Source organism: Sinocyclocheilus rhinocerous, unplaced genomic scaffold, assembly GCF_001515625.1.
Source record: "Sinocyclocheilus rhinocerous isolate Xijiao unplaced genomic scaffold, SAMN03320098_v1.1 scaffold557, whole genome shotgun sequence".
Classification (NCBI taxonomy): Eukaryota; Metazoa; Chordata; class Actinopteri; order Cypriniformes; family Cyprinidae; genus Sinocyclocheilus; species Sinocyclocheilus rhinocerous.
The window spans coordinates 1,350,330-1,368,944 of NW_015633548.1; the positions used below are offsets into that span (position 1 = coordinate 1,350,330).

The window sequence follows — 18,615 nt, forward strand, 5'->3', positions numbered from 1 at the left end:
GTGGGGTTTCTCTGTAGCATTACAGATGCTACAGTCAAGGTTTGTAAGGGTTAAAGTGTAGTTATTAATACTACAGAGATAAACTGACACCTATTCTCCTCTGAAGCAGGAACAGAAGAATAACGAAACGTAACCAATGGGCAGTGTCTGTGCAAAACAGGCACTTATCCAACAGTGCCAAACTTTCATCACGGAGGCAGTCAGCCATCTTAGTGCAGGGCGGCCCAAATATCTCCCAGAAGACCAGCCACAAACACACCTCAAGTGTCTTTTTGCTCCACCTGAACACCTCTGAGAGAAGGCATGACACCTCGTTCTGCGCTCCTCTTCCTCAGTCTTCATCGCCTCCCATCAGGAACCCCAGTATGAAGTCGCTGGATTTCTGACGGTCGTGTGACGTCTGTTTGCTAGCAAGGTTGGGAGGCGGCCGAACGAGGAGGCTTGCGAAGAGAGTAGCTGGGGAGAAGGTACAAGAAGAGATGAAACAGTAACGCACCTGTATGTTTGCAGTCTGCTGGCACTTGAGAAAGTCAGACTCACCTAGGAGGTTGGCGTTCAGGTTGTTGTCAATCGAGCGTTTAAGTAATTCTCTCAAGAAGGCCATCAGGTAGCGGAACAGATTGCGATGGGCTCGTGGGAGCTGAGATATTAGCTGCCGTTTAGAGTAAAACAAAGAATTAATCAACTAACTTTATTTCTTGGTTTAAAATACATTCTGAATCTTAGATTTTCCAATGTAGTCTCAGATTTTTGGAAGCCACTCTATTTTGGATGCTTGTGGTTGGATGGTTTAAACGTGTATATATTTTATACAGTGGTGTGAAAAAGTGTTGGCCCCCTTCCTGATTTCTTATTTTTTTGCATGTTTGTCACACATTAATGTTTCAGATCATCAAACAAATTTAAATATTAGTCAAAGATAACACAAGTAAACACAACATGCAGTTTTTAAATGAAGGTTTTTATTATTAAGGGAAAACAAAACCCAAAACTACATGGCCCTGTGTGAAAAAGTGTTTGCCCCCTAAACCTAATAACTGGTTCGGCCACCCTTAGCAGCAACAACTGCAATCAAGCGTTTGCGATAACTTGCAATGAGTCTGTTACAGCGCTGTGGAGGAATTTTGGTCCACTCATCTATGCAGAATTGTTGTAATTCAGCCACATTGGAGAGTTTTCGAGCATGAACCGCCTTTTTAAGATCATGCCACAGCATCTCAATAGGATTCAGGTCAGGACTTTGACTAGGCCACTCCAAAGTCTTCATTTTGTTTTTCTTCAGCCATTCAGAGGTGGACTTGCTGGTGTGTTTTGGATCATTGTCCTGCTGCAGAACCCAAGTTCGCTTCAGCTTGAGGTCACGAACAGATGGCCGGACATTCTCCTTCAGGATTTTTTGGTAAACAGCAGAATTCATGGTTCCATTTATCACAGCAAGTCTTCCAGGTCCTGAAGCAGCAAAACAGCCCCAGACCATCACACTACCACCACCATATTTTACTGTTGGTATGATGTTCTTTTTCTGAAATGCAGTGTTACTTTTACGCCAGACGTAATGGGACACACACCTTCCAAAAAGTTCAACTTTTGTCTCGTCAGTCCACAGAGTATTTTCCCAAAAGTCTTGGGGATCATCAAGATGTTTTCTGGCAAAACTGAGACGAGCCTTTGTTCTTTTTGCTCAGCAGCGGTTTTCGTCTTGGAACTCTGCCATGCAGACCATTTTTGCCCAGTCTCTTTCTTATGGTGGAGTCATGAACACTGACCTTAACTGAGGCAAGTGAGGCCTGCAGTTCTTTGGATGTTGTTGTGGGGTCTTTTGTGACCTCTTGGATGAGTCGTCGCTGTGCTCTTGGGGTAATTTTGGTCGGCCGGCCACTCCTGGGAAGGTTCTCCACTGTTCCATGTTTTTGCCATTTGTGAATAATGGCTCTCACTGTGGTTCGCTGGAGTCCCAAAGCTTTAGAAATGGCTTTATAACCTTTTCCAGACTGATAGATCTCAATTACTTTCTTTCTCATTTGTTTCTGAATTTCTTTGGATCTCGGCATGATGTCTAGCTTTTGAGGATCTTTTGGTCTACTTCACTTTGTCAGGCAGGTCCTATTTAAGAGATTTCTTGATTGCGAACAGGTGTGGCAGTAATCAGGCCTGGGTGTGGCTAGAGAAATTGAACTCAGGTGTGATAAACCACAGTTTTAACAGGGGGGCAAACACTTCTTCACACAGGGCCATGTAGTTTTGGATTTTGTTTTCCCTTAATAATAAAAACCTTCATTTAAAAACTGCATGTTGTGTTCACTTGTGTTATCTTTTACTAATATTTAAATTTGTTTGATGATCTGAAACATTAAAGTGTGACAAACATGCAAAAAAATAAGAAATCAGGAAGAGGGCCAACACTTTTTCACACCACTGTATATATATATACACACAAACATATATACATATACACACAAATTATACGTGTGTGTGTGTATATACATACATGTACAAACTGTTTAAAAGTTTTATGGTGAGTTATATATATATTTTTAATGATTTTTAAAGTATCTTATGCTTACCGAAGTTGCATTTTTTTCGATTAAAAATACAACAAAAACAGAAATATGGTGAAATATGATTAATTTAAAACACTTTTTTTCATTTGTTTTCTATTTTAATATGCTAAGTTAAATTTCAATAAAATCCAATATTTTTTTCTCAATAGAAAGTTCAAAAGATCAGCATTTATTTGTAATACTGTCTTTACTGGTCACTTTTGGTCAATTAAATGCATCCTCGAAGAATAAAAGCATTAAATAATAATATTAATAATAAATGTATAAACTTCCATGAAAAAAAAAAAAAACCTATATATACACTTCTGTTTTAAAGTATGGGGTCAATAAGATTTATATATCCGTGAGTTTATAATAGTATAAAAAATTTACACAGTTATATTCATTGTTTTATATAAAGAAATGCTAGTTTACTTTTTTGTTTTTGTTGATTATCACAAATAAACAGCAATTGAACTACGTAGTTTAGACCCCATTGTTAATTCTGTATAAGTTACATCAATAGCTGAGAGACAATTTCTTTCATATAAGCAAAATGGACAATGAAACAAACCAAAATGAATTTAGAATCAAAACACTGAATGCAGAATCATACGGAGAGCTTGTGAATAGGAACTGAAACAAGAACATACATAGATTGCCAGACCTACCACAAATAGCATATTAAATACATCGTCTTGAAACTACCAATATACTTACTGCCATGCATGCATGTTTACCTGTTTGCACAGGCGGCTGTCATGAGAGCATTCCAGACAGCGCTGATAGAGTTCATAACACAGCACAGGCTCAGGAAGAGCCTCCAAGAAGATCAATAGTGCTTCGGCAACTGAGTGATTAGAGCCAGCTAACCAACAGTCAAGGAGAACCACGGTGAACAGTGAGAATGCACATTTTAGCATCAGGAAGAGAAAATATGGCAGTGAAAAAAAGGAAAAGACAGGGAGAGAAAAGAAAATACACAGAGTCTCTAGGGATGTCTCCAGCACCATTACAGTAGGACAGAGGAAACATTCTCAGTCTCTCAGCAGCACAGGGATGAATTGTGTGGGAGAGTCCAGCCAGTCAGAGCAGTTTTAAAGGGAGCCACTCGGTCACATTCACTGACGTGACAGACATTAGCATTTCTATGCTACGTAACTCTGAGAGCCCTTTAAAGAGGTTTGTCCCAAATAGTAATCTATCTGCTGGGAAAAACTTGTCCTTTCCATATATAAACATATTTATATATCTTTTGGTGGGAAAGGATACGGATGGATTCAGGAATGCTGGTGTCCACGCAGTCAATAATACTTTGTAGCTCATCTTGCAGGCCAGGGGTCTGGAAAAGGTCCTCCTGTGTATTAAAAAAAAAAAAAAAAAAGAAACTCAGTAATTTAAGATGTGATGGTAAATCATTGGTGCAATTCATGCTTTATTTTGTTTACCTGCTGGCAGGCCTTGGTGTAGAGGTGATTAACAAGCAACCAGACCTCTTTGGGAATCTTCAGAGGTTTATCCTCTGCTCCAGCACTGTCCAACAAGAAATTAATCTGGCATTTCTCCTGTGAAATTGAGAAATTATCAATCTATATATTGTAGCACTTTCCACTAATACAGCACATTTTGGTGTTCCATTATTTACTTTTTTTTTTTAAAGCACTAGATCCTACACTTTTGTATACTTTTTGTTGAACTATCCTTTCTCAACTGTATTCTCAGCTGTATCCAACAGTTAAAATCATAAAACACTGACATTTAGTTGAAATTATCTTTAGTTGAGTGAAACTGCATGCTTTTTTAATAACTAAAAATATTAGAGGGAAAACACTAACAAATCATTTTCACTTATACTGTATACACTACCTATTAAAGGTTTAGATTTTTTAAATGCTTTCTTTTTTGAAAGCCTCTTATGATCACCAAAGCTGCATTTATTTGATAAAAAAACAGCAATAGTGTGAAATATTATTACAATTTAAAATAATAGTTTCCTATTTTAATATATTTTAAAAAGTAATTTATTCCTGTGATGGCAAAGCTGAATTTTCAGCAGCCATTACTTCGGTCTTCAGTGTCCCGTGATCCTTCAAAAATCATTCTATGTTGCAGCTCAAGAAACATTAATTATAATTATAGTTAAAAACTTTTATATAATGTAATATTTATAATGCAATGTTGTTGTTGTTGTTTTTTAATTTGCACCCTTTTGTGGAAAGTGCTTTTAAAAATACAGATGTTTGTTAAGATGGTTCTAGTACAACTTGGAGAATGACCACTTTGTTTAAACTTTAAAGTATATAACAGCCATAAATTAATCCACGTGATATTTGAAAAAGGGTGACAACATTCATCTCTCTTATAGACACACTGAAACATGTTACGTGGAAAACAGTTACAGCCCCAAGACCACTGAACAATATAAGGGAACTCATGCAAATAGTAGGAATGCAACTCATGCTGAGCCACAGAGGCAAAAACAACTCTGAAGAACAGTCGACTCCAAATTACAAACACTGATTTGTGAGGCTGGTTTCACCATGCTGTGAGCTGCTTTCTCTCTCTACTAATCTAATATCGCTGGCTGGTGAGCAGTGAGCAGGGTGGGAAAAGGAGGGGCAGAATTCAAGCTGAGAGATTCAAGCCCCAGTGACTTTCATTAGCCTGAACCAGCAGAGTGACTGCAGCAAGCTGACCTATAGGAATGGGCAAGCACATCGAGACACTGTCACACTGGGACAAACATGTAAAAACAGGACAAAGTCACCCTCAATCACACATGTAGGCAATGATAATTGCAGCCTGTCCTATTGTTTCCGCAGATGAAGAGGGACTTTACCTTTTCCATGCAGCTATCCTCTCCCTGAGAGTCATGCAGACCCAGAATGATTGGTCGGAAAGAAGTAGTCAGAGACGAAAAGAGTAACAGAAAGGAGGAGAGATGAGAGAATAGAGAAACATTGCGTAATCAGTGAGAACACAGAGCCAGTATTGCATAATCAGCTTTCAGCTATCAAAGGTGATCACTGAACAGCAGAGAGATAGAAACAGAAAATAACTAAAGATGATTGACTACTCTCTAAATTAAAATCTAATAATATTTTGAGAATATAGCTGCAAATGGAACAGTTACGAACAGCACGGGTGGTTTGCATGATGACCTACTGCTACTGAAAAACCTGCATCCCATAACATTTATTTCTGTACATGACTTCCTCATTCTAGCCTCAAATTAGAATCATGTCAAACCTGAAAGTCTTCTTATCTAAAATCTGGGGGCAAAATTCCTTGCCATTGTTTGTCATGACCTTCCACTGGCAAAGAAAGGAAGAAGACAGCTTTCGCTTTTGCAATATCAGCCATCCTGTGGTTATAATCCATCTAATCAACTGAAGCTGCGGCCTGTGCCTCACCAGATCGATGAGCTTCGTGATGGGTATCTCACGGATGGGCTTCTTCATATGGCACAGGGTCTCTAAAGATGTGCCGAAACAGCTGGGCAGGTAGTTTCCCGCCACAGTGATGAAGTAGTCTTTCCCCCGGTCCAGATGAAGCACCAGGATGTCCTCGATTTTATCCTCACCAGAGTTTAGCAGCGTCACAGAGTCTTTACTGACATACACCTCCAGGAAGATCTCCATTGTCTCATCTGCAAGAAATAGTAATATACAGACAATGTAGAGGATGCTCAGTCTGCACATGGACCAAAAAATTTAAATTACACATCACATGTTGTTTTTCCAACTATATTTGGGCAGCTGACATGACACTTTACTAACTTTTAAGAAAAAGGCAATTAATTGATTTGCTTATGTTTTAATCATTTGGCAAATCATTCACAAAATTTTAATTAAGGATGCACTGAAGTTATTTTTTCCATCAAAACCGAAATTAGTTTTTGGCTAATGAAAACTAAAACAAAAATAACGTTTTGACAATGAAATTCAGGTAACTGAAATCGGCCTGCTGTTCAGAGGTTTGGTGTTCACAGGCCATTAAGTAGTCATAGTAAAGTTAAGCCGCTTCTTGATATTTCAGGTGAACAAATTTCACATTTTTCTAGTAAAATTCTGTGGTCCTTCTGGAATTAACAATGTGGAGACAAATTAAGTACACTGACTTTATCTAAATGTAATATTTTTTCGAAAAAGTCCAGCCATGAAATTGCATTAAAAAAAAGGAAGTAAAGGAAGACATTATCAAAAACTTTGTACTTGTCAACTACAACATTAATTATTATTTGATGCCATATGAGATACTCACTAGGGTCTAGTACCCCTTCGCTGGGCTCAGCACGTAGCCAGGGTTTACAGTATTGAGAATCATTGAGTTTGGGAATGAAGGCGAAGGTGCAAGGGACCTGTCCGTCATTAGTGATGAGAAAACTCTGACGCTGAAGCTGACGAAATTTCACATTCTCAAAGGTGAACTATGGGTTAAAGAACAGATATAACATGATAATGAGGCAGTAAGAAAATACAATATCATTCAAAAGTTTTTTGCAAAGCTGATTAGTCGGACTCAGAAATCATTCTAATATGCTGATTTGGCACTCAAAACATTTATTTTTGTGATCAATGTTCAAAAGAATTGTCCTGCTTAACATTTATGTGGATGCCATGATATATTTTACATTTATGTATGTTTTACAAAATATCCTCAGTGTGCACTGATTCAGGGAGATGCAGATCAATTTATTTTTCAGTTTATTACTTTCTTTTATTTTAAAGACACAGACCGGTGCATATAATCTTAAAGCAATTATGGCACATGTGATCAGCCCATAATCCACTCACAGTCCAGAGAAATGCTAAAATAGTGCAAACATGATTGATCTTCCTCTGATTTATAGTGGGATCTCAGAAAGACTGGAGGCAGGCCAGTGGATCAATGCAGAGAGAGTTTGTCAGAGGATACACTCCCGTCTGGTTCTCTGTCATTACTCACCTCCCGTCGTGTTAGGGACAAAGAGGGCAGAAAGTCATTTTCCATCCTGTCCATGTCCCGCACAATCTCTTCAAACACCTTCTTGTAGCGCTGCTCAATCACCATCTTCACCTGCAGCACACATAAAATCAATGTGATGCTCTCAACTTCTTTATTGGAGCATGATGAAAGAAGTAAACCTCACCCCGATACTGAAGAGAGAGCTGACAGGTTTGTGGTCACTGGTCTTCAGCTTCATGTGACTGCGGTAGTGAAGCTGCTTCACGCTGTTCCCCCTCCAGAGGATACGGTCGCACCAGGCAGGGACTCGACACTTCCCACTGTGGACGACAAAAACCAAATCATGAAGTGTCAACCCAATTCTTTTCATTTTGAGATCATCAAACAATAATGTATAAAAGAAGAGGTCCTAATCTCCGAGAACTTTACCTTGAGTCCCATCGGTCTGATTTAGCATCATATTTGTAAGTTGGGATGAAATTAATCTCCCCTTCCATGAAGTCAGTGAAGGCACGTTTAGTCTTTCTCTGAATGTTCAGCTGGCAAAGTGAAACAGAAGATGCTATTAAGTGTGCTTTTAGAACAAAAATGGAAGTCAGTCTATATTCGGCTACTACTGAAAGAAATGCCATATACACACACACACACAGGAAAAAGAAAAGAGGAAGCAACAAATGATAACCTAAAACCAGATAAATACAGTGGAGTGCATAAGTAAAGGAAACCACTGATGAACTCACTTTCAGTTTTTAATCAAAAATATTAACTAATATTATTAAAATTCTAAAATATTATAAGAAAGTAGCTTCACTGAAAGCTCTCACCTGATCACACTCCTGAAGCCTCCGTAGCTCTTTATCATCAATAAGTCTTTTTACCTCCCCAGCATCAGGAAAACATAGCCTGTAGTTGAGATCTCCAAGCCAAATCACCACACTTGGAGAGGAAATCATAACAATTGAACCATTTAAATATTGACCCAATATTAGCTTTAAAATTCTGTTATCTAATCATAGGAAATCAGCTTCAAAATGGCTACACTGGATAACTAGATGTCGGTGACACTCACTCATGTTTGACTATACTGAGAGGGGGGTATTCCAGCAGGTGGAAACTCATGCGGGCACATATGTCTTTGTAGTCCTGGTTCCGCCGCTCATAGTCATCCACATGAGCCGCCAAGTGACAGTTTACGAAGCAGAAGCTGGTATTATGGAACACAAAGCGCACAGCCACTCCTCCTTTATTCCCCTATAATAATGGGAGTAATAAAAGAAGATTCGTATTATCAGGTCACTGACACTGATCTACTGAAGGGATGTATCATTCGTATTGTGGTCATTTCTGTAATCAATACCACTCTAAGATTACACCATAAGCAAATACAATAAAAGATACACATTATATGCCAAGCGATAGGCTAAAAATACTTCCTGTTTTGACAAACCACTTCCTATTGTTACAAATTCAAACATACCATTTTATTCATGAGGCCAGTTCCAACAGACTCAGAAGCCACCTCTCGAATGTGATGTTTGTGCTCCTTGTTGACATACACCACCAACATCATTCCCACTAGACGAATGATACGGACCTGAAGACAGGATGCAGAGCCTCATTAAAGGTTCACACAAAATCAAAGCGAGCACCACATACTTTCTTCAGTTGACCACAGGAAAGACTAGACTGTTCTTTGCATTTTAAATGTTGAATAGCAAAAATCAACTGTTGTTCGCTCACCTGTATGTATCTGGCTTTAGGATGGAGGCTTCTCTCTACTGCATCAACCCATAACTGTTCTTTGGATGAGTCCATATAGAAAAAGGCCTCTGTGCTCAGGTCCAGCTCCTGAAATCTACCAAAAAACAGAACAAATCAATATGTACAGTACATAATCAACAAAATACGAATGTTTTGTTTGAAATGTTTAAACAATTAATAATGTACAACTATCTATTAAGGGTGAAATATTTAATGTCTGTCCCACTGGAGTCACAAAACTTTAACTATAATGACTGTTTTCAAACAGGTTTCCCAAACACTGCCCCATTTGCATGCTCCAAAGGACTTTATGTTCTGCCACTCACCCCAGTGCATAGACATCTGGAGGGTGTGGGTCGCAGCACAGCCAGGGCTCAAGACTGCTGTCAGGAGACTGACCATTCACATTCCACGTGCCAATGAAGAACCTGTAAAACAGTGAGTCGATCAAATACCAGGAATCAGTCCAAACTAAATCAATGGCACGTTTCCAGGCATGTTACATTTACCTGAAGTTCTTAATATCCACATATTCTTTCTCCTTCTTGCCGAGGCGATACTTGAGCAAGCCTTCCCTTGACCCTGTGTGGCTGCTCATCATGGCCTGTCTCATGGTGTAGTTGGACGGGCTGTCAGACCAGGAACTGGAGCGGTCTACAGACTGAAATCTGTAACGACAAACAGCACTTCAGTTCAACACAGCTGAAAATCTACAGGCTTCTGCATTTAAGACCAGTAGCACTCACTCATTTCTGACAGGTGTGGAGTTCTGTGCAGATGGTGGTCTTTCTTTGGTAGTTGGGCCAGCCGTGTGGTTAGTCGATGGTGTATATGTGCCCTTCCGAGGGGGAAGAGGAGGCAGTGGTGGAGGAGGTGGCTCTCGTTGCGCAACTATACGGTTTTGCTGGTTCTTCTTCTCTTCAAAGCCAAAATCCGTGGCCATTGAGATGGCAGAGTCTATAAACAGAGAGGAACAGACCAGCAGGATTGTAAGTAACATAGTGTTCACTAGCACCTACTGAGTTTGGTGTATCTGCCCATGTAACCCAATGTATTATGTGTGCCATTTTTTCCCATACCTGTTTTTGAGGGCTTTACTAAAGTGCTATTGTTGATGTTATTTGAGGTGGATTTGATGGTTCCTCTTTGAGGTGGGACTGGAACGCAGTCTTTTACTGGAACAGGTACAACAGGCTCCATCTTTCTGGGCAGTGAACTCCTCTTCTCAGCTAAAGATGGACCATTTAACAGTGATGTTTAATGTATTTATGCATTGGTTAATGGTTTTCAAAATGTCTTCAGCAGTGGAGAATGTTTATTATTGTCATCCTTTTAGTACAGGCAGCTCTACTAATAATCTGGACATGATCTTTCTTTTTTTAAATCTCCTTATAAAACAGATATGAAAATCTTTGACTGATTACAATTCTGACACATTTTTTCTACATTATGTTTTTGAGTTATCTTACCTTCAGTAATAAATAATTTTGAAGTATTACTGACAGTGTCTTGTAAAGGTGGGTATACACTACACTATTTTTGTCACAATTTGCAGCCTGGACAATGCTTAGTTGACGAAAGTCAAAGTCAGTCTGCTGATTTTGGGTAGTCAGAGTTTCATGGACAAAAGTCAGAAAACAAAGAAGATGCAATTCTGTTCATAAATATCTAGTTAACAAGATGCCTTAAAACAAAAAGATTTTATGCCACTAACGTGACAAATTCTAGCAAAGGCAATGTTTCTGTTGTGTTTGGAGCAACTTTAAAGTCTGGTAGTGTGTGATGGCCAGGTTTTCTATGTAACCATTTACAAAGTCGGCAATTGTATGATGCCTAGTGTTTTAATATCTGTTCATTTTGAAGACGTATAGTGTATTCCAACCTTACGTAGACTTTGGCACCCTGTAAAATGTCAATGGACGATGTCAAGAATTGAAGCCTCGAAGGTAAGAGTTTGAAAGAAATTTAACCTGAGCTGAATTTCAATCAGTCAGGTACCAAATAGGAGAAATCATGCAGCAAGTGGCTTAACCTTTGACTTGATTGTGGTTGTAACAATGTAAACCAAAACTAAAGTGTTATGTGTCAAACTTTCTGTCTGACACTAAGGTCAAATTCTTCCAGGTAGCATTCATTAAGACAAACCTATAAATCTGGGTGTTGGTTACCCTGGTAAATAAATGATTAGAGTAGTTAATAAATAAGAAATGTGGCTTGATGTTTGTGGCTGCATCCTGTGCAGGGGTATCACCTTGCTGTTTGGCCTTCGTCACATGCTGCAAGAAGGACTGAGTGTGAATGTCATCCTGCAGCTCCAGCAGAAGCTCTGGTGTTCGCTCGCCTTGGAGACGAATCCGTATCGTCGCTGTTGAAGAACGTTTTGTCAAATATTCACATCCAAACATCACAGCTATGCATTTTATTCTTTAGAAAAAGCACTTTGCTTAAGTTAATCATTATATATTTATTAAAGCAATATGCATCAAGAAACCTGCCGAAGTATACAAATCGCATAAAAAAAGTGCATATAAGCTCCTACCATTTCATATAATTTACAGAAATAAAATTCATTGGATAAGAGTAGCAATAAGCTGCTTAATCTGAATGCTGCTACAATAAGCACCTTATGGCCAGATTTATATGATTCAACTATAAATTATGTAACAATTATTTGAAATACACTTGATTTGTATTCTATGCTGATGTAATTGTCCCAACACACTGTACACAACTGAATAAGACACTTAGTAAAATGGCTATGAATAAAAAAAATAGAAAAATTTAAAACAAAAGGCTAATTAAAACTTACAGTTAATCGAGATGTCAATAAGAAGAGCTTCTTCAGCCTCTAAAATAGGAAATTAAAGAAAGTCAGAGACAGATTTTAAGACGACTGTACCAGGAAATATAAAACATAACCTGCCCTCTATGGTGACAAATGATTTTCAAATATTTGATCAGGAGAGGGAGATTTCAAAACAGTGCTTATTATCTAAGCCTCACTGATAGAGACCAAAGGTGAGTTTGTACAGGAAGAAAAATATTATAGTGAGGGCAAATGCATTTACACTGTTACAAAGTCCTTCTGTATAAATAGTCATTAGAAGCTTACCTCGAACAATCTGAAAATTGTTATTGATGGGGATGGACAGCTGGGGCACTGGGCTTAATACAATTGCTTCAGGGTTTGCCAGAATATCCAACCTAACAAGAGATCCATTCATGAAATGTCATATAAGAATGCATAACCTGTCTCACAAGACTTCCTTTATCGGTTCATAAAGTCAGTTTATACAATTAGTTTTTTTTGAAAGAAACTAAAAAAAACAAACAGTAATAACATCACTTTTGTTCACTTTTTATGTTTAGGATGCAGTACACTGTAATGTACACTATCATTCAAAAGTTTAGAGTTGCCACTTTTACTGTATTTGTGATCAAATAAATGCAGCCTTGGTGAGCACACTTCTTTCAAAAACACTGACAAATCTTACTGACCTCAAACTTTTGAACGGTATTGTATCTCTCATATTTCCACTATGGTCCAGCATAATCTTATCTCATCAAAAATTTAGCTTCGGAATGTAGAGGGCGGAGGGAAGCTTATGGAAATGCAGCAGGCTAAATGCATATTGGAGGGCTAATTGCAGACCATATTTCACTCTCTGACAATAACAGTGCCAACTCCAGGGCATCAGGTTCCTCTCAACGTGGTCATACCTCCATTTCGCTCCATGGGAAATTCAATTACATTGGATTATTGGAAAAACCTTCAGATTTCACTGCCTGAGTGTGCCATGCAAACGCATGGAGGCAAGACTAGAACCCCTCTGTGCTGCCAGTGAGCCCCTCTCATTCAGTCTCAGAAGACGATAATTGCTGTAATGGATGCTGTTGCCAGGAAACGCAGCACTCATGAACAAGGGAAATTTGGCCTAGACTTACTAAGCATCTCACGTTCAATCAATACAAATAATAACCCAGTGTAGCGATGATGGTTATAATCTGCTCATGCCAAAAATATTTCCTTATTCTATGAGGTTAAACTGTGGGACCCGCTGTCACATTAATGTTTCACTGACAACACAGCTCAAAATTGTTATGTAGTAGTTATGCACTCCCCATCCACCCCAAAGGTCTGTCAGGCTAAATGAAACATAATATACTTTTATTAGCTGGTTACACTTCCAATGATCTATACAAAGATGCTTTTGCAGTTCAGTTCAGGTTAGAGGTTAAAGGGACAGTTCACCAAAAAAATGAAAATTCTGTCTATTCATGCATGCATGAGTTTCCTCAATAACCAATGAGGTTTGTTCTTCTCGCACGCGATTATCAATATTTATATGTGAATAAATGCCTCAATTATTTTAATTTTTAGGTAAACTATCACTTTAAAGACTTAACTCGTTGCTCTAACTCAAAGGTTCCCAATCCTGGTCCTGGAGAAACTCAACATTGCATGTTTTTGATGTGTTTCTTATCTGACACACACGTTTGAGGTCTTGAAGTTTTTACTAATGAGCTGATAAGATGAATTAGGTGTGCATAACTACCTGCAGAAGTAATTTGCATAAAGATTTCAATGCATACTTTTACATCTGATGCCTAATACATTACGGTCAATGAAAGTTTCCTCATGCAGGCCTGAAATATCACTGTGTACTTTGTTCTTATTGTTAGGAGATCCTTTTCATTACACATGGATTCAACAAATAACATTTGTGACCTCTTTTGCCCAGTCAGTTCTTGAGCTTTGCGTAAAGCTGAGTGTGTACAGTTTTAATGCAGTTAAAGAGTTTGTGTGCTCATGTGAGGCTTATTAGGCTCTAGGACACCGAGGTGGAATGCAGGATAATGGGCAGCACGCTGGCATCCACCACAAAAGCCACACTGCCTCATTGCACAATCTTTCACAGAGTCTTCTCACATCTATAGCAACCAGCAGTTAGGGCAATATATAATTCACATTTCTTTCACATTCACATTTCTGGGGTTCTCAGAAGCAGAAGTTGTCACAGTTGGGTAAACCAGTAGTAAACAAGAGACTACAACAAATATAGTTTTTGCATTCTCAATTGCTCCAACAGAAAAAGAAAAAAATCATCCATGATAGTGTTTCCACGACTTTGCAAAAGAGGAAAAAAAATAGAAAGAGCTTGATTATTGCAGAAAGATGTCAAATTTACAGCCATTTCCTCAGCCAGTGTATTAGAAACACCCTTGCAGCGGTGTTAACGTTTTTTAATGAAAATATAACAAAATATACTGTTATATATTCAAGATCTCTGAGAATTGCTTAAGTTTTAGGGCTGCTAATCAAGAATTCCACACAGGAAGAGCAAAGTTGGCACACCACAGCTCCAAAAGTAGAAAAATATTTATTTATGTTCTCACCACAGGTGATGTTGAGCCTAACATGTCTGATGAAGAGCTTTTAGGCTCGAAATGTCACTTGTGTTGAGGACATAAATCAATATTTTTCTACTTTTGGAGCTGTGGCATACCAACTTTGCGCTTCCTGTTTGAAATTCTCTGCTAATCAAGAATAACATACATCAGCTTGAAAGAACGAGATATATCTAGTAAGTATCTTATGTAAAGTAAAAACCATTGGATGTAAAAACAAATAGGCTGTTAAAAGCAGCTGCATTCTCAAGATAGAGATGCTCATTAGATAGCTAGCAATTAGATGGCCTGTGTTGGTGGGTTTGGTTGCTAATCATGTCAAAAAGGCCAAAAACGACAACACAATCATCAATGTAATAACACAGACAGGCAGTAGCAATGAACCACCAGCCAGAATGAGCGGTTCAGTCTAAAAGAGACTGAACAGCTGCTCTGATGCTCATGTTTCCCAAGCTTTAAAATTAACTTTCGCAACTAATCACGTTATACACATTGTTTAGTATAACAGTAATGACGTGTAAAATGTGAAATAGAAAACTGAGATCAAACAAACAGAGAGTCTACTTACTTGAACTGTCCAGAACGCTCTAACAGGGACAGGAGTCTTGGTTCTTTTTGTCCATTTCTGAGCACATGTCCTCTAACAGTCTGAAAAAAATCACTGTCAAGGATTCAATTGGATAGCTGGAGGCAGAGGAAAAGGGAAAAGGGTGGAAAGTGTGACGCCTCATGGCTCTCCTATGCTCGCTCTCCTTCTCCTCCCTCACACAATCAAAAAAACTTGTTGGACTTTATATAAGTTCATTAGGTAACGTTAAGTCATAAAACAATCTCCGTCATACTTCAAGATATATATAAAAATCATTAAAAGCTCTATTCTCATAATACACTGCCGCTGTTTCTGTAGCATCTATAATGTCATGCCTTACAGACACATCATATCAAGTAACATGACAATGTCACGCAATGATGTTCAAGTTATAGAAATAAGAAATAAGAGTATGTTTTGATAAACAAAACGCTTACCACGAGACACTTGCGTAACTTCTATCTGACATCAGAGAGAAAACAGCAACCGAAATGACAAAATTTGTATTCGGTGTAGCCTCTTTAATACACTAGCAAAACGAAAATACACGTTATTTTTACCATTACAGCTAGGCTAACAGCTAAATGACTTTAAAAGAGACAGCTACTGCTCCATACAAAATGAAAATAACCAAACCGAGCCATCAAATAAAGGATACCGCCAAACACTGGCTATCGGATATCCCGAATGAAGACTCCATCACGAATGTTGTTAAATGTGTTGAATTAAAGCCGTCAGGCGGCTAGCTAACAGGCTAAAGTTAAACTCAGCGCGACTGTTTTCTCGTGTCAGGCTCCACCCCTCACCGCGCGTGCCGTGCTGCTGGCCTTTCTTCCTCCGGGGTGATTGAGAGACGATTGATCGCTCGCTCTGGAAGAATTTAGCCCGTAAAAACGGGTTTTGAATAAACACGGGTGGGGAAAAACAATCAATGTACACCCGCTCTTCCAAAAATTAGTGACGCAAGAGTGCGAGTCAGCTCGTGAGCCGGTGCGGAGTCATTGAACTCCGGAGAAAACGACACCCCTCGAATACGTGTATATGGAATTTGGGGTTAAACCGGGATCACGGTTAATGACAGTTGTGTTGTCGCGTTAATACGTCAATGACATCTCGAGTGATGTTCGGGTTTACGTTGGTAAAATATGTTGGAAGACACAACCGGTCAAGTATGGTTTCCGAGGTCATCACCACGCTGTCCCGGACGCAACAACATCACTGGGTGTGTTATGCACTGCTCAGGGACGTCATAGATGCTCAACTTTTTCGCATTACTGTGTGTAAACACAGTATGCGTTAAGGCACTGTTTAAATATTGACTCTGTAGAGTTCCCATTAAACGTCCTGATATTAATCAGATAGAAAGTTGTTGCTAAATCTCAAATGTCAAAATGGATATTGTCCTTTTGGTTGCATTATGTTTGTGTGTTGCAAGTGTATTATTATTTCAGTAGCCTACCACCCAGAACAGATTACATGTTTGTAGATAAAAATTCAAACCAAATTCCACCTGGATGGTTTAATAAGCACACTATTATTTTATTTGTAATGTGCACTCCAAAGAAATCAGATCACAGACTTGCATCCCCAATCATTAAAAAATTGTGAATTATATATGAAAATGCTTACATAAATACAGTCTATTCAGAAAACATAAGCAGGTGGGCTTGATAATAATGTCACAATTCACGTCACACATGTAAGAAAACCTAATCTTGGACTAAACTCATGTTAAATCATATAATTAGTGTTTCTTTTAATAGGGAAAACAGTCAGATATGAAAAAATCATCCAGATTAAGCAGATGAGGTTTTGATTTTGTGCATGGCATAAGGGCTGGAGTTGATATGAGGCCAGATGTCTCCATTGGGCATCTCAGGTTTGTCCTCATCCTTCCTCTCCTCCATCACCACTGTCATTATCATCTCTGGGTTGAAGACGTCTGGCGTGCGGTAAGGGCGCGTGAGGTGGCGAAAAGAAGACCGCAAGGAGGCGTCATCGTCATCAAAATCATCTATTAGTCCTCCATGTGTCCTGTGGGAGGACTTGAGCTCATCTCCTAGCTCAGAGGCAAGGTCTTTCAGATCTCTAATCAGGGTGGATTTGAGACCGAACAAACACAGCAAGAAGAACAGACCCGCACAGATACCAGAGACAAAGTATAAAGCCACTGTCTCCGGAAGACCTTGGAGAAATGAAGAAAATAAAATTTAATAAACAATATCAACAACAGAAATAAGAAGAGGATTAATCAAGTAGTAAGATACTTCCACGTTTAGTATATGAGAAGGCCATTGCTGACTGCTGATGTTAGCAAACTATGAAGAAAAATATATATTCATTCATATACTCATTTATTCTCTAAGGCTTTGGCACTTGTATGTATGTTACTGATATATGTATGCTGCATATAATAAGATTCATGTGTACATTTTAAAAAGAAATGAAAAGTTGATCATAAAAAAAGAAAGATCAATAATAGTAAGTAAAAATTGCATCTAATCATTTGAACATTCTGGGATCAGACCACACATCTGACATACCCTGGATTTGGGAAAAGATTTCCAGAGAGTTGGTGAAAATGTTTTGTGGTCTGGACACCCCGGGACCAGTATACCACCCTCCTGTGAAGGGGGAAGATGGGATTGGATCCAGCAGTCAGCAAGACCATCAACAACTGATGACTGGCAGTTCTGTTATATAGCTGAGTCATGTGCAGTTGTGGTCAAAAGTTTACATACAGCTTTTAAAAAATCAGCAAAATCAGGCAACAACACAGTATTAAGAATCAAGAGTATGTAAACTTCTTCAAAAATGTAGCTACTTTGTTCTGTGGACTATATGTATACATCTGTAAAGTAAAAAATAAAAGAATAAAACATGCTATTTTTATGTTCCCTTTCATTTTGTTAAAACTATTACGATTTTGCAGATTCTGCAAGGTGATTGTAAACTTTTGACCAAAACTGTATAACTTTCCTGTAATTTTTTTCATATGCAATACTCAAACATGGAATGAGTCGCAGTTATTAGGTTGAAGAAATCTTTTTAACACAAGCTAGCTTATTAAAATTAAAGGGGTCATATGATGCGATTTAAATTTTTCCCTTCTCTTTGGAGTGTTACAAGCTCTTGGTGCATAAAGAAGATCTGTAAAGTTGCAAAGACTAAAGTCTCAAATCCAAAGAGATATTCTTTCTTTAAGTTAAGAGTCAACCACGCCTACCTAAAACGGCTCGTTCTAACACGCCCCCACATACCTACGTCACGATGTGGGAAGATTTGCATAACACCACCCAAATGTTCACGCAAAGAAAGAAAGCATAACTTTTATTCTCGCTGTAGTATTGTTGACGCTGCAGCCATGTC

At 38.5% G+C, this 18,615-nt stretch overlaps 2 protein-coding genes across 5 annotated transcripts in view; both read right to left on the reverse strand.

Moving 5' to 3' along the window:
• Positions 1–312: 312 nt before the first annotated feature.
• Positions 313–16,451, reverse strand: LOC107744550 (inositol polyphosphate 5-phosphatase OCRL-1-like). Of its 2 annotated transcripts, none has more exons than XM_016558259.1 (23): positions 15,905–16,451; positions 15,226–15,305; positions 12,361–12,452; positions 12,058–12,096; positions 11,500–11,613; positions 10,328–10,477; positions 9,995–10,205; positions 9,758–9,916; positions 9,575–9,676; positions 9,228–9,342; positions 8,965–9,081; positions 8,557–8,738; positions 8,312–8,423; positions 7,917–8,026; positions 7,672–7,807; positions 7,488–7,598; positions 6,804–6,969; positions 5,954–6,189; positions 3,989–4,105; positions 3,813–3,897; positions 3,281–3,408; positions 541–652; positions 313–456 (listed from the first exon to the last, which is right to left on the reverse strand). In XM_016558259.1, the coding sequence occupies exons 1-23, from the start codon at positions 15,944–15,946 to the stop codon at positions 332–334; spliced, it is 2,841 nt and encodes a 946-aa protein (XP_016413745.1). In that variant the 5' UTR covers positions 15,947–16,451; the 3' UTR covers positions 313–331. The 2 variants fall into 2 exon arrangements, with proteins under 2 accessions (XP_016413745.1, XP_016413744.1); XM_016558258.1 differs by lacking the exon at positions 15,905–16,451 and adding an exon at positions 15,684–15,879 and having other exon boundaries at positions 15,226–15,318.
• A 310-nt stretch (positions 16,452–16,761) lies between these two features.
• The window catches only part of LOC107744554 (protein eva-1 homolog C-like), a 6,960-nt gene continuing 5,106 nt past the window's right edge, over positions 16,762–18,615 (reverse strand). For 2 of the 3 annotated variants that reach the window (XM_016558267.1, XM_016558266.1), the window contains exons 7-8: positions 17,790–17,870; positions 16,762–17,431 (exon numbers count right to left, since the gene is read on the reverse strand). In XM_016558267.1, the coding sequence (XP_016413753.1) occupies positions 17,043–17,431; positions 17,790–17,870 (470 nt within the window). In that variant the 3' untranslated portion in view covers positions 16,762–17,042. The remainder of the gene's footprint in view (positions 17,432–17,789; positions 17,871–18,615) is intronic. The other variant, XM_016558268.1, reaches the window with a different exon arrangement.

Bases quoted from the DNA above. Each gene is read 5' to 3' on its own strand.
- LOC107744550 (XM_016558258.1), bottom strand. From the start codon at position 15,715: ATGTCAGATAGAAGTTACGCAAGTGTCTCGTG. The intron at 12,453-15,225 runs GTAAGTAGACTC...ATCTCTTGTTAG, and splicing joins GAGCGTTCTGGACAGTTCAA to GTTGGATATTCTGGCAAACC. The intron at 7,599-7,671 runs GTGAGGTTTACT...TGTGTGCTGCAG, and splicing joins GCTCTCTCTTCAGTATCGGG to GTGAAGATGGTGATTGAGCA.